The sequence below is a fragment of the Vipera berus genome, assembly GCF_964194415.1.
Source record: "Vipera berus genome assembly, chromosome: Z".
NCBI classification, from domain to species: Eukaryota; Metazoa; Chordata; class Lepidosauria; order Squamata; family Viperidae; genus Vipera; species Vipera berus.
This window is the reverse complement of record NC_138205.1, coordinates 8,546,080-8,569,868: the sequence shown is the minus strand read 5'-3', so window position 1 is coordinate 8,569,868 and position 23,789 is coordinate 8,546,080. Positions and strand designations below refer to the sequence as shown.

General features: G+C 44.0%; 1 protein-coding gene across 3 annotated transcripts in view; it reads left to right on the top strand.

The window, feature by feature from the left end:
• LOC308677424 (vigilin-like) overlaps positions 1 to 23,789 on the top strand; it is a 95,826-nt gene that overhangs the window by 47,665 nt on the left and 24,372 nt on the right. For all 3 annotated transcript variants that reach the window (XM_081343794.1, XM_081343792.1, XM_081343793.1), the window contains exons 5-17: positions 1,321 to 1,536; positions 2,527 to 2,733; positions 7,093 to 7,308; positions 9,100 to 9,306; positions 11,518 to 11,625; positions 12,956 to 13,060; positions 14,712 to 14,790; positions 15,862 to 16,001; positions 16,139 to 16,243; positions 18,480 to 18,593; positions 18,793 to 18,879; positions 19,683 to 19,814; positions 23,461 to 23,679. In XM_081343794.1, the coding sequence (XP_081199920.1) occupies positions 1,321 to 1,536; positions 2,527 to 2,733; positions 7,093 to 7,308; positions 9,100 to 9,306; positions 11,518 to 11,625; positions 12,956 to 13,060; positions 14,712 to 14,790; positions 15,862 to 16,001; positions 16,139 to 16,243; positions 18,480 to 18,593; positions 18,793 to 18,879; positions 19,683 to 19,814; positions 23,461 to 23,679 (1,935 nt within the window). The remainder of the gene's footprint in view (positions 1 to 1,320; positions 1,537 to 2,526; positions 2,734 to 7,092; positions 7,309 to 9,099; positions 9,307 to 11,517; positions 11,626 to 12,955; positions 13,061 to 14,711; positions 14,791 to 15,861; positions 16,002 to 16,138; positions 16,244 to 18,479; positions 18,594 to 18,792; positions 18,880 to 19,682; positions 19,815 to 23,460; positions 23,680 to 23,789) is intronic.

The following is a 23,789-nucleotide window of genomic DNA, read 5'->3' as shown; positions in this document are numbered from 1 at the left end:
CTGGTCTAGAAAATTAATCATGACAGGGACATGAAAAAAAACAGAATTCCAATATCCCCCCACCCACCCACCCACCCACCCACCCCCCATTTAAAATCCCCTCGATTGCATTCTGCTTAGAAAGAAGTAGAGGAATTTGGGGGGAAGAGCTTTGTGCATCCTGCTGTGATAACCAGGGAATTAGTCCGGAGCAACGTTTCTCACCCTCAGCAACTTTAAACATGGGTGGGCTCCAATTCTGGCAAAGAAGGCTGTGTTCCGGATCAGTTCTTTTGGCGCGATCTGAGTAGCAGAGGAGAAAGGGACCTTGGAGGTCTTCTAGTCCTACCCCTTGCTCAAGCAGGAGACCCTATGACATTTCAGACAAATGGCTGCCCAAACTCTGCTTAAAAACCCTCCAGTGTGGAGCACCCACAACTTCCGGAGGCAAAGAGGTTCCACTGATTGTTCTAACTGTCAGTGAAATTTCTCCTTAGTGCTGGTTGCTTCTCTCTTTGAGTAGCTTCCATCCATTGCTTCTAAGTCCTGCCTGCAGGTCCTTTGGAGAATAAGGTGACCCCCCCCTCTTCTTTGTGGCGGCCCCCTTAGGATTTCCCTTAGGATCCTGCAAGGCCTGCTCTCGTCTGGAAATGTCGTAGCGTTTCGATAACAGTGCTTAGTTCTTTTTTTTATTGAAAAGTTTTACAATACATTTTTAAATACAAAAAAGCCCCCCCCCTCTCCCCAACCCCCCCTCCCCTCTCCCCAACCCCTCCCTCCCCTCCCCTCCCCCCTCCCCGACTTCCCAGAGCTGAATACAGGGTATAAAAATACAAACAAACATAATCTAAAATATGCTAACAACAATAAAACATTAAGTTCTATCGCACTTTAACTCTCCATCGTCAAATTATTAATAAAATAATTATTAACTAATTATACATCATATGGATCCACTACTTATTCAAATGCTAAATGAAACTTTTTAGTCCCATATTTATTCTGAATATATTCAATCCATCTCCTCCATTCCACAATGTATCTCTGTTGCGATTGGTCTTTCAAAATGAGGACCCAGATTGTTGGGGGCAATTAAGCTGACTTTGTAATAATGCCGCTTGGGGGTGTGTGTGAAAGCCCTAACAAGCAGGCATATACATAGAATGAAGGCTACTGCTAAGCTTGTAAGCTGCCCTGAGTCTTCGGAGAAGGGCGGGATATAAATGGATTTTTTTTAAAAAAAAACACGCTGAAATCTTTGCCATTTCCGCCAAGTTAGAAACTTTTAAAGTCCATTCTTCTATAGTTAGTTCTTAGTTAGTGCTTAGTTCTTCTCGACAGGTGTTTCATGTTCCTCTGGAAGAGCGACGCTATAAGGACAACAGCCAGTTTGGAGAAGGCGATGAGGCCAAAGTCTGTGTGGACATCATGCAGAAGACGGGGGCTCATATTGAGCTTTCCTTGGCCAAGGACCAGGGCCTGTCCATCATGGTGACTGGCAAACTCGACTCTGTGATGAAAGCGCGGAAGGAAATTGTCGCTCGGCTTCAGACCCAGGTAACACAGTTGAGCTGCCTTGTTCCACAGGGCCATTGTTGGTGACAGTTTGCCATCTCCTGCTCCCAATTCAGCGCTTAAAAACATTGCAACTAACATTGTTTGAGGGTTTCCAGGCTGACAGGCTGACTTTGTAGTCGTCCTTTGAAAACTGGCAGCAAATCAGATCTTTTGCAAGGAGGCTGCCTTCAACAGAGTCGTGCCATTGGCCCAGTTCGGCTGGAGCACATAGGAAGAGTCTGGGGGCCTTACAGATGTTGGCCTATTTTTTCTCATCATGCTAGGCAGCATTCTGTAGTCTTATGACATCTGGAAGGGCTATCCTTAGTCTAGTACTGGCAACCTGGCAGAGACTCTCCATAATGACAGACAGCTCTACTCCAAGTTTATCCAGAATTGATCTTAGGAGTTTTTGCAAACAGCCCCTGTCCTCTTCTGTTGGGCCAAATACTTCCTCCAAGACGGTTGCTATAGGTGAGACTTGACCTTGTGTAAATTCCTGCTCTGCCTCTGCTTTTCTAGCGAATCCGCCCCTCGTAGGCTTCCATCCCTCCCCATCCCAAAGGTCCTTTTTTCAGGGGGCAACTGGACTTTTTTTGTTTTGCTTTGAAGACGTTTTGCTTCTCGTCCAAGAAGCTTCTTCAGCTCTGACTGGATGGTGGGGAATGGAAGGATTTATCTTCCTTTGCAGACAGCTGGTCGTTTGCCTTCTTTTAAGAGAGTCGTTGAGGCCACCTGGAGGTTTTTCTGTGTCCTCAGGGTCACCTGAGTAGTGCAAATGGGTGTGGAGCCTTCTTGGAACTGCTGAAAGGATTGTGTTGTAGACTGGAGAGAGATGATGTCGTATCCCTTCGCACCACTCAGGTGAAGCAACGCGTCTTCAGAGCAAAACAAAAAAGTCCAGTCGCCTCGTGAAAATAAGCCCCCTTGCGATAACTATGACCTGGAGGACTGAAAATCCCCCTCCCCATCATTCTCTCCTCTCCACAGGCTTCAGCTACTGTCACAATCCCCAAAGAGCACCATCGCTTTGTGATTGGCAAGAATGGCGAGAAACTGCAGGAGCTTGAACTAAAGACGGCCACCAAGATCAACATCCCGCGGCCCGAGGACCTCAGCAGCCAGATCAAAATTATGGGCACCAAAGAAGGCATCGAGAAAGCACGTCATGAGATCTTGCTCATCTCAGCAGAGCAGGTGAGCGGCTGGGCACCTGTCCATCTCTCTAAAGGCGGCAGGGTGGAGACGTGAAGTTGGTGGGAGAACTTTGAAGGTCTTCTGCAGTTGATATTTTGAACGTCTCCTGCAACATCTTGGTTCTAAAACGGTATGGGATGGGATGGGATGGGATGGAATGGAATGGAATGGAATGGAATGGAATGGAATGGAATAGAATAGAATAGAATAGAATAGAATAGAATAGAATAGAATAGAATAGAATAGAATAGAATAGAATAGAATAGAATAGAATAGAATAGAATAGAATAGAATAGAATAGAAAAGAATAGAAAATATGGAAAATAGAATAGAATAGAATAGAATAGAATAGAATATGGAAAACAGAATAGAATAGAATAGAATAGAATAGAATAGACTAGAATATGGAAAACAATAGAATAGAATAGAATAGAATAGAATAGAATAGAATAGAATAGAATAGAATAGAATAGAATAGAATAGAATAGAATAGAATAGAATAGAATATGGAAAACAGAACAGAATAGAATAGAATAGAATAGAATAGAATAGAATAGAATAGAATAGAATAGAATAGAATAGAATATGGAAAACAGAACAGAACAGAACAGAATAGAATAGAATAGAATAGAATAGAATAGAATAGAATAGAATATGGAAAATAATAGAATAGAATAGAATAGAATAGAATAGAATAGAATAGAATAGAATAGAATAGAATAGAATATGGAAAACAGAATAGAATAGAATAGAATAGAAAATATGGAAAAGAATAGAATAGAATAGAATAGAATAGAATAGAATAGAATAGAATAGAATAGAATAGAATAGAATAGAATATGGAAAACAGAATAGAATAGAATAGAATAGAATAGAATAGAATAGAATAGAATAGAATAGAATAGAATAGAATAGAATAGAATATGGAAAACAATAGAATAGAATAGAATAGAATAGAATAGAATAGAATAGAATAGAATAGAATAGAATAGAATAGAATAGAATAGAATAGAATAGAATAGATTCTATTTTATTTCTTACATTAATAGAATAGAATAGAATAGAATAGAATAGAATAGAATAGAATAGAATAGAATATGGAAAACAGAACAGAATAGAATAGAATAGAATAGAATAGAATATGGAAAAGAATAGAATAGAATAGAATAGAATAGAATAGAATAGAATAGAATAGAATAGAATAGAATATGGAAAACAGAATAGAATAGAATAGAATAGAATAGAATAGAATAGAATAGAATAGAATAGAATAGAATATGGAAAACAGAATAGAATAGAATAGAATAGAATAGAATATGGAAAAGAATAGAATAGAATAGAATAGAATAGAATAGAATAGAATAGAATAGAATAGAATAGAATAGAATATGGAAAACAGAATAGAATAGAATAGAATAGAATAGAATAGAATAGAATAGAATAGAATAGAATAGAATAGAATATGGAAAACAGAACAGAATAGAATAGAATAGAATAGAATAGAATAGAATAGAATAGAATAGAATAGAATAGAATAGAATAGAATAGAATATGGAAAACAGAACAGAATAGAATAGAATAGAATAGAATAGAATAGAATAGAATAGAATAGAATAGAATAGAATATGGAAAACAGAACAGAATAGAATAGAATAGAATAGAATAGAATAGAATAGAATAGAATAGAATAGAATAGAATATGGAAAACAGAACAGAATAGAATAGAATGGAATGGAATAGAATAGAATAGAATAGAATAGAATAGAATAGAATAGAATAGAATAGAATATGGAAAACAGAACAGAATAGAATAGAATAGAATAGAATAGAATAGAATAGAATAGAATAGAATAGAATAGAATATGGAAAACAGAACAGAATAGAATAGAATAGAATAGAATAGAATAGAATAGAATAGAATAGAATAGAATAGAATAGAATATGGAAAAGAATAGAATAGAATAGAATAGAATAGAATAGAATAGAATAGAATAGAATAGAATAGAATAGAATAGAATAGAATAGAATAGAATAGAATAGAATAAACAGAGTTGGAAGGGACCTTGGAGGTCTTCTAGTCCAACCCCCTGCTTAGGCAGAAAACCCTATACCATCTCTTCTACAAAACTTCCAGTGTTGGAGCATTCACAACTTCTGGACTCATGTTTTTCCACTGGTTAATTGTTCCAACTGTCAGGAAGTTTCTTCTTAGTGCTAGATAAAGAGGCAAAGAGACAAGTACTTCATTTTTTCCCTGTAAAAAGCAATGAAACTTTCCTATACGTTAGTTCCCTTTTGATTTCATGGGGAAGAGTTGCTGGCTTTTTTCTAGCAGGTTTGCAGTGAAAATAAATCAATAATTACAAGTGGTTCATGACTTATGATCACAACTAGTAGTAACTGCGAGTGGGATCTTGGCATCCTAGTGGACAACCACTTAAATATGAGCCAGCCGTGTGCTGCAGCTGCCAAAAAAGCCAACAGAGTTCTTGGCTGCATTAACAGAGGGATGGAATCAAGAACATATGAAGTGTTGATACCACTTTACAATGCATTGGTAAGGCCACACGTGGATTACTGCATCCTGCTGTGATCACCACAATGTAAAACAGATGTTGAGACTCTAGAAAGAGTGCAGAGAAGAGCAACAAAGATGATCAGGTGACTGGAAGCTAAAACATAAAAAGAATGGTTGCTGGAATTGGGTATGTCTAGTTTGATGAAGAGAAGGACCAGGGGTGTCATGATAGTAGTGTTCCAATATCTCAGGGGCTGCCACAAAGAAGAGGGAGTCAAGCTATTCTCCAAAGCTCCCGAAGGCAGGACAAGAAGCAACAGATGGAAACTAATCAAGGAAAGAAGTAACCTAGAACTAACTGACATTGAGAACAATTAACTAGTGGAACAACCTGCCTCCAGAAGTTGTAAATGCGCCAACACTGGAAATTTTTAAGAAGAGGTGGGACAACCATTTGTCTGAACTGGCATAGGTTTCCTGTCTGAGCAGGGGGTTGGACTAGAAGACCTCCAAGTTCCCTTCCAACTCTGTTATTCTATTCTGTTCTATTCTAACTCAGCCCAAAATTTCCATGGCTAAGCAAGACAGTGGTTAAATGAGTTTTGCCCCATTTTATGACCTTTCTTGCCACAGTTCTTAGGTGAATCATAGCAGATGTTAAGTCACTAACACGGTTGTTAAGTGAATCTGGCTTCCCCGTTGACTTTGCTTGTCATAATATCACAAAATGGGGATCACATGACCCCGGGACCCCGCAACCCTCATAAGTACATGCCAGTTGCCAAGCATCCGAATTATGACCCCAGGGATGCCACGATGGTCATAAGTCACTTTTTCCCGTGCCGTGGTAACTTCAAACCATCACTGAACAAGTGGTTGCAAATCAAGGACTATCTGTACAGTCATGCCTGGCACTAGAAGATTGCAATTATTATGATCATCTCCTATGTGCTTGTTTGAGAAGCTTTTCTTGTGCGCAAAAAATGAAGCAGACTTTGAACTTCAATGGTGCCCACCCCATTGCCAGCAGTGGCAGAACCATCCCGATACGTTGCGCGACGTCACGTGACACCGCGAGTTTGACATGTCTGGCCTAGTAGTTAAGGCACCCGGGGCTAGAAAATGGGAGACCATGAGTTCAAGTTCCCCCACCTTAGCCAGCTGGGTAACCTTTGGCCAGTCGTTCTCTCTCAGCCCAACCCACCTCACAGGGTGGTTGTTCTGAGGAAAATAGGAGGAGGAAGCTGTGTCGGATATGTTCTCCACTTTGAGTTACACGTAGTCCTTGAGTTACAACCGTTTGTTTAGTGGCCGTTCAGAGTTACAAAGGCAGTGAAAAAAGTGACTTACGGCCGGTTTTCACACTTACGACCTTTGCAGCATCCCCAACGGTCACACGATCAATATTTAAGGCTCTTGGCAACTGGCATATATTTATGACAGTTGCGTTGTCCCAGAGTTATGTGATCAATTTTTTTCCTGACCTTCTGGCAAAAAAACGTCAGTGGGGGAGCCTGATGCACTTCACAACCATGTTACTAATTCAACCACTGCAGGGATTCCCTTAAGAAATGCAGCAAGAACAATTGTAAAATGGGACAAAAAAAAACTCACTTCACTAATTTCTCACTGAGCAACATATATTCTGGGTATCCGTTGTGGTTCGTAAGCCGAGGACTCCCTGTATTTATAAAAAAAATAATAATAATAAAAGCGGGATGCCAATGAATACCCGAAAGAGCTTCAGGTGTGTCACATAGAGTGGAAGGAAGTGTGGTGGATGGTTCCATCTGTCCGCTCGTGTCTAGTCAGGCTGAGGCTTCTCCGTGGTTTTATTTTAGGACAAACGAGCCGTGGAACGCTTGAACCTGGAGAAGGTCTTTCACCCATTCATCTCTGGGGCCTTCAACAAAACAGTCCAGGAGATCATGCAGGAGACGGGAGCACGCATCAACATCCCCCCGCCCAGCGTCAGCAAGGATGAGATCATCATTACGGGGGAGAAAGAACCCGTCTCCCAGGCTCTCCTGCGCATCCGCAAGATCTACGAGGACAAGGTAGGTGCCTGAAAGATCCCCATTGGAGTATCTGTCGCCATATTTTTTTTAACTTCCCTGTGGCAGCAGTTTCCTTTCTTGGCTTCCTCACTTCCCCTCTCTTCTCAGAGGCAGAGTTGCTGAGACTTTGTGGTAGAGAGATTGGCAGAGCCAAAGGGAAGGAGTCAAGTGAGGCGTTAGTTTGGAATCTCTGCATAGTCACAAGAGGCTAAAGCCCAACTTCCCTCGAGTGCCGTTGAGCCTTATCTAGTTTTTCCCAGGTTCAAGCCATTAGCCTGAGATGATTCCTAGGTATAGTCTTGAGCAATAAAGCATAACTTGAACCCTTCACGTGTGGATCTGATTGTTCGTGCCCGACACATTAGGAGCAAAACATTTTCACATGTTTGAATTTTATAAAATCCTGGAGTTAGAAGGGGCTAAATTAACATACAGGCAGTCCTCAATTTACAATAATTTAGTGACCCGTTTGAAGTAACAACGGCACTGAAAAAAGTGACATCTGGCCATTTTTCTAACAACGATTGCCTCATCCCCATGGTCAGGTGATCAAAATTCCAGACGCTTGGCAACCGATTCATATTTAAGACGATTGCAGTCTCATGGGATCACGGGATTCCCCTGTTGTGACCTTCTGACAAAGTCAATGGGGAAGCCAGATTCACTTAACAACCGTGCTACTAATGTAACAACTGCCGTGATTCACCTAACAACCCTGGCAAGAAAGGTCATAAAATGGGGCAAAACTCACTTAACAAATGTCTCACTTAGCAACAGAAATTGTGGTCGTAAGTTGAGGACTACCTGTAGATGGTACAGATGTGAAGGTACAGTCTGAGACATTGGTTCTCTGCTCAAAGCGCTCTAACATTAGGAACTTTCTTCCAAAATTTAATCAGAATTTGCTTTCTGGTAATTCAGATCCTTTATTATTCCATGTCTTGTGTTCTGGGCTGACAAAGGACAAACCTTGAGTTTTTTCATATGACTTCCCTTTAAGGTAGTTCTGTCATATCCTCTCTAAATTGTCTTTTTCAGGTAAATATTTCCAGATGCTTTAATACAGGGGTGTCAAACTCGCAACATCGCATGACGTGTCGCGACGTAACGTGACCTTTTTGCCATTGTCAGCAATGGGTTGGGCACGGTTTCGCTGTGGTACATCTGGCCCGCGGGCCGGCAGTTTGACACCCCTGCTTTTAATATATTCTATGACCTTGCTATACATTGCGTGACCGCATCTGTGTTTTCGCTGAGCAGATGTTTTGGATGTCTGAATAGAGAAATGGCTAATAATCCTAGGGCAAATTGGGGAAGGAAGCAATTGTGCGAAGGGTATGTCCCAAGGGTGCTTTTTCAAGAGGCAACTGGACTTTCTTGTTTTTTCTTTGAAGACATTTCGCTTCTCATCCCAGAAGCTTCTTCGGCTCTGACTGGATGGTGGGGCAGTGGAAGGATTTATACTCCTTGCAGACAGCTGGTCATTTGCCTTCTTTTAGAGAGTCATTGAGGCCATTTGGAGGTTTACCTGTGTCCTCAGGGTCACCTGAGTGGTGCAAATGTGTGTGGGGCCTTTTTGGCTGGAGGATGTTGTGTTTTTTTGCCTTGTGTCCCTTCACTGTGGAAGACAGGCTCAGGCTGTTGGGGATGAGCCTGTGTTGTCTGCATCTCAGACCAAAGCGCAAACGGTTCCACTCTGCTCCCTACCCATCTGATTATTGGGGGGGCTGTGATTAAGGTTGGCTTTGCATCGTTTCTGGCTTTGAGAAGCTGCCTCTGGTTGTCTTTCAGAAGCGCAAGACCACCACCATCTCTGTGGAGGTGAAGAAGTCCCAGCACAAGTACATCATCGGTCCAAAAGGAAACACCTTGCAGGAAATCCTAGATACCACTGGAGTCTCGGTGGAGATGCCGCCCCTTGAAAGCAGCTCGGAGACCATCATTCTGCGTGGAGAGCCAGACAAACTGGGGCCAGCCCTAACTCAGGTCTATGCCAAGGTATCCATCTGCCACGGTCACATAAAAGGCCTAGTCAGCCAGGGATATTTCACATGGGCCCAGCACAGCAGTATCACTGGCAGCCAGGCACCTTGATTGATGTGCTAAAGTCAGTAAAATAAATCCGGCTTTTCCTCTAGAATTTGTGCAAGATAACTGAAAACAAAATGCACATCAACTTTAAAGACCAGCTGGGTAAAAAACGTTGGATCCGTGCAGCAAAGATATTTTTCTCTCTGTGCGTATGTGTGTTTCCTCTCACTTTTCCTTTGGATGGATGGATACCTGCTGTTTTGTTTAAAATAAACTGGTATTAAATTATCAAGCAAGGTCCACTGTGTTTAGATTAAGGCTTTATGTGAATTTGGCCATTGTAAATCACAAACAGGATGTGGTGTCCTAGTGAACTTAGTAAATTGTGTTGTTTTTTCAGGAAACCACATTAAACAAACTGTGAAAAAGTAGAGATGGGAAAACTTTGATGGTCAAAAGTGGCACTTAAAGGGGGGGGGAAGAATGTGGGGCCACTTTATTTAAGGAAACATAGGGGCTTTGGAGAATAATATAACCTAGGTGGCCAGAAAGGCCCAACAGAGGCATCACTTTCTCAGGGTCTTGCAGAAGAACAGGGTAGAACAACGGCTTATGACCCTCTTTTACCGGTCAACTATAGAGAGCGTCCTCTCGTATGGTATTGTGGTTTTGTACGCGGTGGCTTAGTGGGTTAGGACGCTGAGCTTGTCGATCAGAAGGTCGGCAGTTTGGCGGGTCGAATCCCGAGTGCCGCGTAACAGAGTGAGCGCCTGTTACTTGTCCCAGCTTCTGCTAACCTAGCAGTTCGAAAGCACGTAAAAATGCAAGTAGAAAAATAGGGACCACTATGGTGGGAAGGTAACAGCGTTTCGTGCGCCTTTGGCGTCTAGTCATGCCGGCCACATAACCACGGAGACGTCCTCGGACAAGCGCTGGCTCTTCGGCTTTGAAACGGAGATGAGTTGGAAACGACTAGCACGCGTGTGCGGGGAAACCTTTACCGTTTTTTATGCTGGTCTGACAGCCGCGGATAGGAAGGCATTACAGAGGGTGGTGAGCACAGCACAAGACATTGTGGGCTGTCCCCTGACACCACTGGATGACCTCGCCAGGGCTCGTTGCCTTGGAAGAGTGAGGAAAATTCTCAGGGATGACTCACACCCTGGATGGTATCTATTTACTCTCCTACCATCAGGTAGGAGATATAGGAGTATAGCCAGCCGCACCAACAGGCTGAAAAACAGCTTTTATCCATGGGCTGTTTAGGCTTTTGAAAGGGGAAATAATTTTTATAAACTTTATGCAGAATTGACTTGCGAGGCCGGTGTGTTGTGCAATTAGTTCACCTGGTGTAACAAGATGGTGGGTTTGTTGTCACTGTGAATTGTGGTGGGGGGCACGAAGGGAGGCTCAGCCAATCTCAAAGTATATACATGTTTGTACTTTGACAATTTTTTTATTTATTTTTATTTTAATTGCATTTATATCCCGCCCTTCTCCGAAGACTCAGGGCGGCTTACAAGCTTAGCAGTAGCCTTCATTCTATGTATATGCCTGCTTATTAGGGTTTTCACACACACCCCAGCGGCATTATTACAAAGTCAGCTTATTGCCCCCAACAATCTGGGTCCTCATTTTACCTACCTCGGAAGGATGGAAGGCTGAGTCAACCTTGAGCCTGGTGGGATGCCAACCTGCACTAATTGCAGGCAGCTGGTATTATTTAAGGAGGCATTAGCCCACTGCTCCACCAAGGCTCAATAAAGGTTCATTCATTCTAAACCACCACCACCACCCCCGTTTTTAATAAAATTTGTTTCCTAACGCAGAACGGGAGAAAAGTTGAGTTTTAGCAAAATTGGATAGGTTTGAGGGACACAAAATGGGGATTTAATGGCTATGTGAATCCTAGAGGCCGAAGATTAATCAACTCTGGCTTAGTGTAATTGGGCAACTTGCAAATCTAATTAAGAAAAACAAACAGGAGAATGTTGCAACGATGCCACCTGGAGGCGGAATGCAGGTATTGCAGCATTAAAAAAAACACTTGCTGGCATAAAGATGTGCCAGCCTTGGTGTCTCACTCGAATGGGAGACCTGTCTGTAGCCAGGTTTTCAAAGCCGCTCTTATGAATGAAGCCGGTAAACTCTTCCTGCCGTCCTGTCCCTTTTCCCTAGGCGAAGAGTGTGATGGTAGCTGAAGTAATGGCCCCAGCCTGGTTGCATCGTTTTATAATTGGGAAGAAAGGACAGAATATTGGCAGAATTACCCAGCAACTCCCTAAGGCAAGTATTCTTAAAATAACATGGTTACAAATAAAATAGCGAGAGTAAAAAAAAACACAACTCTGGTTTGATGCACGAAATATTGTTTTTTTAAAAAAGGAAAAGCATGCCTCTCTCCCTTGAGGATACTGGAAAAGCAGGAACTAAATTTGAAGAGTCCGTTGGGCCCTTTGCCCCTTCCTTTAATAGATCATATGGAGCACCTTAAACGTCAAATGTGTGGTTTTCAGGTCCACAAGGGTTCTAATGCAGGTAGTCCTCAACTTGCAACCATTCACTGAGTGACCGTTCAGCTTACAATCAGTTCTCACATTTACAACCATCATATAGCATCAAGCAACCTAGAACTAAGGGTGGGGGAAAAAATAATCCTGACAATGAGAACGATTAACCAGTGGGGAAAAAATTGCATCCAGAAGTTGTGAATGCTCCAACACTGGAAGTTTTTTTAAGAAGAGATTGGACAGCAGTTTGTCTGGAATGGTATAGGGCAGGGGTCCCCAACCTGTGGGGCCAAGGCCCGGTACCGGTCAGTGACCTGTTGGCCACCGGATCACGGGAATGGCTGCCAAGCGTGCACACGTGTGCATGCACCCTCCCCACTCGCGCTAGGGCTGCCCCGCAGTGCTAGTGGCCCCGTTTGCGCATGTGCGGGGCGCTAGCACCACCAGCGTCACCCGGGCACTAGTGGCCCATTTGCGCATGCACGCAGGTGCCAGCACTGCCACCAGTGCGGTTCGCACATGCATGCACACACATTTCCCTACTCCTCCCTTTCTCTCTGGGCCGGCAGCCCAGAAAGGTTGGGGACCTCTGGTGTAGGGTTTCCTGCCTGAGCAGGGGGTTGGACTAGAAGACCTCCAAGGTCCCTCCTATTGTATTCTATTCTACCCGTGTGGTCATGGGATCAAAATTTGGGCCCGTGGCCACAGGAGTGTATTTCCAAACGTCGCAGCAACCCGGTGTGTGTGTGTGTGTGTGTGTGTGTGTGATGCTACCATCATTTGTGACCTTCCCAACTGACGTCTCGCTAGCAAAGTCAATGGGAGAAGCCGTATCCGCTTAATGACCACATGATTCAGAACAACCGCAGGGGTTCGCTTAATGACTTTGCCAGAGAAAGTCATAAACCTGGGCACACTCTTCTTCACAACTACCTTGCTCAGCAATGGAAGCTCTTGCCCCAGTTGTGGTCGTAAGTCGAGGACTACCTGCGGATGAGTTTCCTGGAAGCTTCATATGACGAGACTGGCACCTCCCCTTAAAAACGATGCTTATTGAGATCTGTTGGTGTACACGTTTTTGATGGCCCGGCTCATCCACTTTTCAGGTTCACATTGAATTCACGGACGGCGATGAGAAGATCAATCTGGAGGGACCCACCGAGGAGGTGGAATTGGCCCAAAGCCAGATTCAGGAAATCATTCGGGACCTGGTGAGTTCTCCTGTGAATCTTACGTGTGTACTTTCTCTCTCTTTTTTCATCAGACCCATCACTATAGCAGGAAGAGCAAAATAAATAAATAAATAAATGTAGATCCAGGTCAGAAATTTTTATCTGTTTCCTCCTTGGCGGCAGTGTGAATTGTGGCCAGTGATATTATGGGTATCACCCGTTTGGAGAGATGATGCAGAACTATTTGCAGAAGAGGGTGCTTAAAACACCCACGTTGTCCCTTTTTTTTTCCCCCGGGTGTTATTTGGTCTCTTAAAACTTCCTCGAAATGTAATCCAGAAATTAAAAAGTCCTGCCGGGCAGCAGAGGTCCAATTAGAAAGCTGAAGTCCGGTGGGTTATCTCCCCTATCAGCCTGCAGCTTTTGCCACGTTGAGAGTGGGGTGATGGCTCAACGGTTAAAGGCCGTTGGGCTTGATGGCTGGAAAGGTGACAGCCCAAATGCGAGACCTAGCACCGTGCAATGGAGTGAGTTCCCATTCCTTACTCCAGCTCCTGCCCACTTTGCAGTTTGAAAGCATGCAAATGTGAGTAGATAAAAAGGTACCACTTTCGGTGGGAAGAGAAGAACATTCCGTGCGCCTTTGGCATATGGACATGCTGGCCACATGACCACACACACACACAAAAAAAACACGTCTTTGGACAATGCTGGCTCCCTCGGCTAAGAAACAGAGATGAACATCACCCCTTAGAGTCGGACAGGACTGGACAGGGGAAACGTATACAACTATTGCCATGTTGCCAAAAAGCACTGGATTTTCCAGAAAACAAGGATCTCTTGGAAAGCCTTAGCAAAACTGTATGGGGGGAGCAAATAGATTCCAATTCGGGCATCCATTCAGAACCTGTGAACGTTTGAAAATCCACCGAGAAGCAGTTTTGGCTTTTTTTTTTAAGGCTCTCAGAAGAGCTTTATTTATTTATTTGTTTTGGGGACTTATATGCCGCCCTATCTCCCGAAGGACTCAGAGCGGCTAACAACAATAAAAATACAATAATACAAAAGTTAAAAAAAGAATTAAACTAGCAGCCCCAATAATAAGTTAAAAATATTTTAAAAATCCCTGTCAGTCCAGGTCAGCCTGATGGAAAAGGAATGTTTTAAGGCCGCGGCGAAAGGACCGGAGATCCGGGGCCATCCGGAGCTCACAGGGCTGGCGCTCCCACAGAGAAGGACCTCCCCGTGGGGGTCGCCAGCCGACATTGTCTAGCCAACAGCACCCTGAGGAGGCCCTCTCTGTGTGAGCGCACTGGGCGATGGGAAGTCGTTCCCAGCAGTAGACGGTCCTGCAAATATCCCGGGCCTAGGCCATGTAGGGCTTTAAAGGTAAGTACCAACACCTTTGTTGTTTGCTAGGATAAGCGAGTCATATAATCATACAGCTGGAAGGGACCTTGGAGGCGAGGGACGTGAAAGAGTGTGCCAAGCCTACTCAGTTGTACGTTAATGCAGGGCTGTCCAAACTTGGCAACTTTTAAGACTTGTGGACTTTTAACTCCCATGGCTGCCTGGGTAATTCTGGGAGTTGAAGTCCACAAGTCTTTAGTGCAATTGCTGGTGCCTGCTGTCTGAGGCTCCATTTTCGTCTTGCAAGTCTCGTGTCTCACTGTCCCATCCTCGCCTGCAGCTCAGACGGATGGACTACACCGAAGTGCTTATCGACCAGAGATTTCATCGCCATCTGATTGGGAAAAACGGAGCTAACAGTGAGTCAGGCTGATCAGAAGTCTAGAGAGGAATAAAAGAACGCTGAAGGATTTAAGGTGGCTGGGGTGAAGTTCATGTTCTTGCTGATGACTTGATCACTCAAGGATCCTCAGGGCTCCCGGGCAATTTTGAAGAGGGGGGGGCGGGGCGGGGGTTTGTGTGTGTGTCAGATTTTTAAGAAAGACCTGATCAACCTCTCACAGACAAGAGTGAGATCTCTTGGCTTTGTTGCCTTTCTGATAGTTTTGAAGCTCCCTCTGATGCATTACCTTAAAATTTTAACTACAGGTAGTCCTCGACTTACAATCACAACTGAGGCCAAAGTTTCTGTGGTTAAGCCGAGACCTTCGTTAACTGAGTTTCGCCCCATTTTATGACATTTCTGGCCACAGTTCTTAAAGTCGATCGCCGCAGTTTGTAAGTTAGTCACTCGGTCGTTAAGTGGAATCTGGCTTCCCCCGTTGACTTGGCTTGTCGGAAGGTGGCAAAAGGTGATCACGTGACACACACACGCACACATACACACACCCCACCACCACCCCAGGGACACTGCGACTGTCTTAAACACGAACCGGTTGCTAAGTGTCTGAATTTTGATCACGTGGCCATGGGAATTCTGCAAAAAAAAAAAAGTTGTAAAATGACGATAAGTCACTTTTTTTCCAGTGCTGTCGTATAACTTTGAGTGGTCACCGAATGAACGGTTGTAAGTCGTGGGACTTACCTGTATTCAAAGTGAAAGCGGTCTTTGTTTCTTGCTCAGTTCTAATCCTAAAGACTTTGTTGGTTTCGTTCATGGGAGCCACACAAATTCACTTTTATTTAGGTTTTTTTGGGGGGGCGGGGGTGTGAAAATCACAGCAAAGTTAGAGAATTCCTAATTGATGGTCCCCCCGAGGGAGTTGAGTGGCTAGCTAGAATTTGAAACTTGGGGTTCCTCCATTCTTTGGGTGTTCCCCATCCCACTTTGCGGGAGAGAGGGGAAGATGGCGGCCCTCCTCAGGAAGAAGAGGACTTCCTCTAATGCTCTCTTTTCTGTACTTTTCCTCTTCCCCCTCCCCCTCCCCCAGTCAACCGCATCAAGGAACAACACAAAGTCTCAGTCCGCATCCCTCCCGACAGCGAGAAGAGCAACCTGATCCGGATCGAAGGAGACCCCCAAGGGGTACAGCTGGCTCGTAAGGAGCTGCTGGAAATGGCGGCCCGGATGGTAAGGAGAAACGGTGCCTTGATCGGCCTCAAAGCATCTCCCTGTGTATTTGCTAGACGTCCTGAGGGGAGGGATCCAAAGAAACGGTTGCTTTGGGATAGGGTGCCATGCTTTTCACGAACGGTGGCTTCTCCTAGGAAAACGAACGCACCAAGGATCTGATCATCGAACAGCGCTTTCATCGGACAATCATCGGGCAAAAAGGCGAGAAAATCAAGGAGGTCCGGGACAAGTTTCCAGAAGTAAGGAATTTCCCCCCCCCCCCAAAAAAAAGCACGTTCTGGGGCTTTTGCAAAAAAAAAAAAATATTCTTTCCAGATTTCTGGCCAAATACAAAAGTTGGTTTTGTGGTTTCTGGGTAGCCTTGAGGCTTAGTGCTTTATTTTAGTTTAAATTACATATTTTGTTTTGCATTTCAACTTATTGTTTTTAATCATAATCATAATAGTAGAGTTGGAAGGGACCTTGGAGGTCATCTAGTCCAACCCCCTGCTCAGGCAGGAAACCCTATACCATTTCAGACAAATGGCTGTCCAGCAGCTCATCTTCTGAGACACTGGAGAAGTGTCAGGTACAGACAACCAGAGTCACTCATGAATAGCCCAAGTCATCAATTTATTGACTTCTATCTATATTAAAAGGGATATATATAAAATATATATAAAAGGGATATATATAAAAGGGATGCGGTGGCTCAGTGGGTTAGGACGCTGAGCTTGTCGATCAGATGGTTGGCAGTTTGGCGGGTCGAATCCCGAGTGCCACGTAGCAGAGTGAGCGCCTGTTACTCGTCCCGGCTTCTGCCAACCTAGCACTTCGAAAGCACGTAAATATGCAAGTAGAAAAATAGGGAACACTACGGTGGGAAGGTAACAGCGTTCCGTGCGCCTTTGGCGTCTAGTCATGCCGGCCACATGACCACGGAGACGTCCTCGGACAAGCGCTGGCTCTTCGGCTTTGAAACGGAGATGAGCACCAGCCCCTAGAGTCGGAAACGACTAGCACGCATGTGCGGGGGAACCTTTACCTTTTTTTACCTATATTACAAGAGTCTCACCAGCCTTTTTACTTTTTCCCCTGGGAACAACCAGATAAGGTTTCATAGATCTTGGGAGGACAAGCGGTCAGATTAATTCTCTTTCAACTGTGCAAGGACTCAAGGCTGATTCCCTGCTTGACCCCACCTTCCAGCTGACAGTTTCCTAGCAAAAAAGTCATATGTGCAAGTCTCACCTCATTTTATTCCCATAGCAATAGCCCTCTGAGGTTATAGGTTATAGCCCTTTTTAACTGCATAGAACCTTGAGCTTTCTTTAATCCTAAAATCAAACTTTCTCTGTTTAGCGTTGGACACCCTTTACATGCAAAATACTAGACTGAAACTGAACAATTTTGTCTTCTTTACAGCTTTGTTGTATCACAGCCTTTGCAGATGCTGTTAGACAAATATATGTATATATTGTTTGATGTTCGAGGAAATTAGTTTATGTTTAATGCAGAATGTATTTTCTGTGAATCTCTGGCTTTTTAAAAGAAAAGGACACACACTGCAGAAAAGCGTTAAAGGCGCAACTATTTTGTTGGGCTTTTAACAACTGCTTAATGGTCTTGGCACTCCTTTTAATTTGTATCAACTTTTATATGTTGTTTTGGTTTCATTTAAATGTAATCAGCTGTTTTGAAAACTTGCCAGAGGGGAAGTGGGATTTGGGGGGGGGGAGAGGTATAAATCAAATTAATAAGAGCTGTTTGAAAGTGCGTTGACCATATATGAGTGAAAAATTATAAATGAGAGAATAGACACTGTATAGCTCACTGTTACAGGAAGAGGACTTCAATCCAAAAAATTGGTTCAAAACAAGGTGAATGTAAATTTGGCTGGAGTTTTGTACCATTCCCATCCTTGCCAAGTCTCTGCTTTGCAATAGGATTTAAACAAAGGTGTGTGTGTGTGTGTGTGTGTGTGTGTGGATGGATAGATAGATAGATAGATAGATAGATAGATAGATAGATAGATAGATAGATAGATAGATGATAGATAGATAGATAGATAGATAGATAGATAGATAGATAGATAGACACAGACAGATGATAGATGATAGATAATAAATAGACAAACAGACAGATGATGATAGATAGATAATAGACACAGAAAGATGATAGATAGATAGATAGATAGATAGATAGATAGATAGATAGATAGATAGATAGATATAGATGATAGATAGATAATAAATAGACAGACATGATGATGATAGATAATAAATAGACACAGAAAGATGATAGATAGAGAGAGAGAGAGAGAGAGAGAGAGAGAGAGATGATAGATAGATAATAAATAGACAAATAGATGATGACAGATAAATAGATAGATAAATTAATAGATAGATAGATGATAGATAAGAGATAATAGAGATCTAGATATGAATTCACCACTTTCTTTTCAAAACTCACATGTTCTGCCACTCCACCCTACAGGTGATCATCAATTTCCCCGACCCTTCACAGAAGAGCGACATCGTACAGTTGCGTGGGCCCAAAAACGAGGTGGAGAAATGTGGAAAGTACCTACAAAAAGTCATTGCAGAGCTGGTGAGTCTAGCTGACTCAGCTTCCGGAGAAGCATTTGAGAGCCTTTTATTCTGTTGGGGTAAAACAAGAGGCTTCTTTTTTTTTTTTTTTTTAGTCAAAGGCTGGACTACAAGGCCAGGTACATTAATAGAGATGAACAGAGCCGGAAACGAAATCTCTCTGCTTAACTCCCTTCCCCCCCCCTTTTTCTGCGCCTTAGATCGAAAACAGTTTTTCCATCCCGGTTCCCATTTTCAAGCAATTCCACAAGAATATCATTGGGAAAGGAGGCGCCAATATCAAAAAGGTAAAAGGGGGAGGCTCTCCCCACCTCACCCGCTACACTCTTGTCTTCTGTGTGCGTGTACGGGTACATGTGCACATACATGTTGGTAATGGTACCTATCCCTTTTTTATGAAAAGGGCCAATGGGTCAAGGATTTAAGCCTAGGTATGTAAATCTAGTGAAGGGACGCAGTGGCTCAGTGGGTTAGGACGCTGAGCTTGTTGATCAGAAGGTTGGCAGTTTGGCGGGTCGAATCCCGAGTGCTGCGTAACGAGTGAGCGCCTGTTACTCGTCCCAGCTTCTGCCAACCTAGCAGTTGGAAAGCACGTAAAAAAATGCAAGTAGAAAAATAGGGACCACTCCAGTGGGAAAGTAACAGTGTTCCGCGCGCCTTTGGCATCTAGTCATGCCGGCCACATGACCACAGAGACGTCCTCGGACAAGCGCTGGCTCTTCGGCTTTGAAACGGAGATGAGCACCGGCCCCTGGAGTCGGAAACGACTAACACGCATGTGCGGGGGAACCTTTACCTATGTAAATCTAGAACGTTACACTGCAGTCTTATATACATTAGAGTACTCCCAGCTCACACTGGATTCCAAAACAGTTGTGATTCCCATTTAGAGGGACCCTGGGCCCTTGGATTTGGAGATTCTTCCCGTATTTGGGACACTTAAATAGGAGAAATCAACACCCACCCAGAATATGTGGTCCAAGTAGGTTCCTGACACAGCCCCATCATCTCTGAGGGCAGTCCCTTGTAGAGCTCATGAGAGTAGTCTAGCCTTGAGGCTCTGGGGTTTGATGTTGTCTCTTCACAATAGATTCGAGAGGAAACCAATACCAAGATTGACCTCCCTACAGAAAACAGCAATTCTGAAGTGATCCTGATCACTGGGAAGAAGGCCAATTGTGAGGACGCTCGGGATCGTATCTTGGCCATCCAGAGAGAGCTGGTGGGTGTGTGAACCATTTTCCTCCTCCTCCTCCCCCTCCTCCTTCCCTTCCTCCTTCTCTTCCTCTTCCTCCCCTCCTCCTCCTCCTCTTCCTCCTCCTCCTCCTTCTCTTCCTCCCCTCCTCCTTCTCTTCTCCTCCTCCTCTTCCTCCCCCCCTCCTCCTCCCTCCTCCTCCTCCTCCTTCTCTTCCTCCTTCTCCTCCTCCTCTTCCTCCCCCTCCTCCTCCTCTTCTCCTCCTCCTCTTCCTCCCCCTCTTCCTCCTCCTCCCCCTCCCCCTCCTCCTCCTCTTCCTCCTTCTCCTCCTCCTCCTCCTCCCCCTCCTCCTCCTCCTCCTCCTTCTCCTCCTCCTCCTCCCCCTCTTCCTCCTCCTCCTCCTTCTCTTCCTCCTCCTCCTCCTCCTCCTCCTCCCCCCCCCTCCTCCTCCTCCCCCCCTCCCCCTCCTCCTCTTCCTCCTTCTCCTCCTCCTCCTCCTCCTCCTTCTCCTCCTCCTTCTCCTCCTCCTCCTCCTCCTCCTCCCCCTCTTCCTCCTCCTCCTCCTTCTCTTCTTCCTCCTTCTCCTCCTCCTCCTCCTCCTCCTCCTCCACACTCTGAATGAAGCTATCTGAATGCCTCCCACTCAGGATGCAATCGGGAACAAGGTGTATTATTGGGTTACCTTTGAAGCACACCTGGAAACTCTTATCAAGCCCACTTAGGCGGTCCATCAACTTAATCTGTTCCTACCCAGGGATTCCTGGCTCTTTGTTCAGTTTCAGAACAATAGAACAGAACATTTTTTGAATATTGACTTGCAGCTGGTCTGTCTGAATCACAGCTTTTTCTTGCACAAAATTGATAAGTCAGTTGAGATCTTCTTACAGGTGATTTTTTGAGGCTTGGCGCTAGGTTGCTACTGACAGAGAAACCCCGTGATGTGGTTTCTCTAAATTTCCCATCACACACACACCCCCCACCCCAAAAAAGGGAGATTTAAAGAAATAATTGTAGATGACTTTTTTTTTAAAAAAAAACACTAAAATTATGTTGTGAAAAGTTTTCCCGTTGCCCAAGGAGTTCATTCCCTCCCTTAAACAAGCATAATTTTTTATATGTTGTATATAGTATGGTTAGGTGTGTGTCATGTATGTGTTTCACTTTGAGAGCGGGCAACTAAATTTCATTTTTGATGTGTGCCCACAGTAAAAAAAAAATGAAAATAAAGGCTATCTTATCTTGTCCATAGTGCATTTGGTCAGGTTTACTGGAAAGGGAATGATTCTGGGCTAATATCTCTCTTGACTCCGCCCCGGGCCATACCTGTCTTCCTACTAGCCACAAAAAGAAATCCAGACTTCAGATACAGCAGAAATACACTTGTAAAATTGTAAACCTGGTATAGTTTTCAGGTTAATGGCCCAAACTTGGGGGGCTTCTGAGTGCTAGGGAAGTGCAACACCCCTAGACGTGCGTTTCTGAACTACGGATTCTGATTTATCCGTGCTTGAGCAAGCCAGAGAGAATGGCAGATCAGATCCTATTTCAAATAACAAAGTACAGTGCCGTATGTCATCTTTTAGCTATGGATAATTGTGAGTTTTCTTGCTTTGCCTGTCCTTAAGAATTCTGGGTATAAATATGTGGGCTTCCTAGACGTAAAACCCACCTGAAATAAATAGATGTTTTACATTGGATTTCTTCAGCCGTTCCCAAAGCGTTGTACTCAAAATTGAAAAAAATTATCTAGGCAACACCAGAATGGTGAGTTGCAAGTCGTCCTCGACTTATAACCGCAATTGGGACGATAATTTTTGTTGCTAAGCAAGGCGGTCGTTAAGTGAGTCACACCTGACATTATGGCCTATTTTGCCATGGTGGTTAAGCGAATCACTTGCAGCTGTTAAGTGATCTTTCAGTGAATCCATTGAGTTTGCATGTCAGAAGCTGTCTGGGAAGGTCACAGATGGCAATCACATGACCCCAGGATGTTGCATCCAATGCAAATACATAACCGGTTGCCAAGCACCGAAAATTTTGATCATGTGGCCTTGGGGAATGCTATGACAGTAGTAAGGGAGAAGACCAGCCATTTTTTCAGTGCCACCATAACTTCAAACGGTCACTAAGTGAACAGTTGTAAGTCAAGGACTTAACCCTACCAGTTGTCCAGCGTGACATGCATTTGTGCTGGTCATAAATTGTATTAAGTGATGCCCTTCTAAAAAAAATGTAAATTCATCTGCAGACTTTCCATCCTCGATAGCAAGTCAGGTTGGTCCTTTTTAATACTGTTACCGTATTTCCCCCAAAATAAGACTGGGTCTTATATACCGTATTTTCTGACGTATAAGACGACTTTTTAACCCATGAAAATCTTCTCAAAAGTCAGGGGTTGTCTTATACGCCACCGGGTGCTGAAACTTTAGGGACAGGGCTGGCTGGAAAACCTGGAGCGGATCTCCCATTTGGTCTGCGCAGGGAAAGCGGGACCAATTGGAGAAGAAGCTGCAGTCTGTGATTTTTTACAGGCTGGGGTCTGGGCGTCTTTCCTTCTAAAGTTGAAGAGCAGCTGCAGTCTATCCCAACTTGAAAGGCAGGTGGGGAATGCAGCAGTCAGAGCAGCTGCTTAGCTCTAAGGACACATTTGACTCAGGAACTGGGCGGGCTGGCTGGAAAACCTGGAGCGGATCTCCCATTTGGTCTGCGCAGGGAAAGCTTTAGAGTGAATTAGGAAAAGTTTAATCCACTTGCGCTGTTTTATTTTTACATGTTTGATGACAAACAGCCTTATGTTTATAAGTGACAGTTTTCCTACTAAGTACCTGCATGTCATAAGCATTTGAATTAAAATTACCATCTTAAAATCAAATCTGATGTTTTTTAATTTTCATTTGGTGTGCGTTGAAAAGAGGGGTAGTCTTATACGGCGAGTATAGCCCAAACCCTATAATTTAACAGGAAATGTAGGGGGTCGTCTTATACGCCCAGTCATCTTATACGCCGGAAAATATGGTACCACTTAGGTCTTATTTTTGGGAAAATAAGGTACTAAATGTGTCCGTCTAGCTGACGATCTTAACTGGGGCTTATTTTTGGGGTGGGGCTTATATTTACGAGCATCCCGAAAAATCATGCTAGGGCTTATTTTCCAGTTAGGTCTTATTTTTGGGGAAATGGGATTGCACCACATCAACTCTGTTCTACGCTTGCAACCTTCGTTTAAATAAAAGCATTTGAATCCTTCCACCTTTTTCCCCCCCCTGTTTGGGAATTTTTAGACCCATAAACGTTTTATTTTTATTTATTTTTCTAGCACATTTTTATTACATTTACTGCTGAGTCTCTCACCGAAGGGTATCACCTGTTGGAATGAGGAAGAGAAATTGGTGGGGGTCCTTGATGCTCTCTGAGCTTGGTGGTTTTCTTCCAGGTGTTTCATTACCAAACTAGGTCACGTCGTCAGAACACTGAGGACGTAACCTAGCTTGGTAACGAAACGTCTCTACGAAAACCTCCAAGCTCAGAGAGCACCCAGGACCTCACAGTTCAACCCTTGAGCTACAAATATTCTCTTATAAGAGAAATCAAACATGATGAATTGGCGCGGAGGCCAGGTCACCACCGTTCATTTTGAACTTGGATTTTATAGCTTTTCTCTTCTCACCCTCAGGCCAACATCAAGGAAGTGGATATCTCCATCCCAGCCAAACTGCACAATTCGCTGATTGGGGCCAAGGGGCGGCTGGTACGTTCAATCATGGAGGAATGTGGCGGGGTGCACATTCATTTCCCTTCCGAAGGCTCGGGCAGTGAGAAAGTCACCATCCGAGGGCCCGGTGAAGAGGTGGAAAGAGCGAAGCGCCAGTTGCTGCATCTTGCCGAGGAAAAGGTAGGTGATTGGTAAACCTCCATCTACAGTTTGATGGTTTGCAGAGAAGTTAAAGGGACGCGGTGGCTCAGTGGGTTAGGACGCTGAGCTTGTCGATCAGAAGGTCGGCA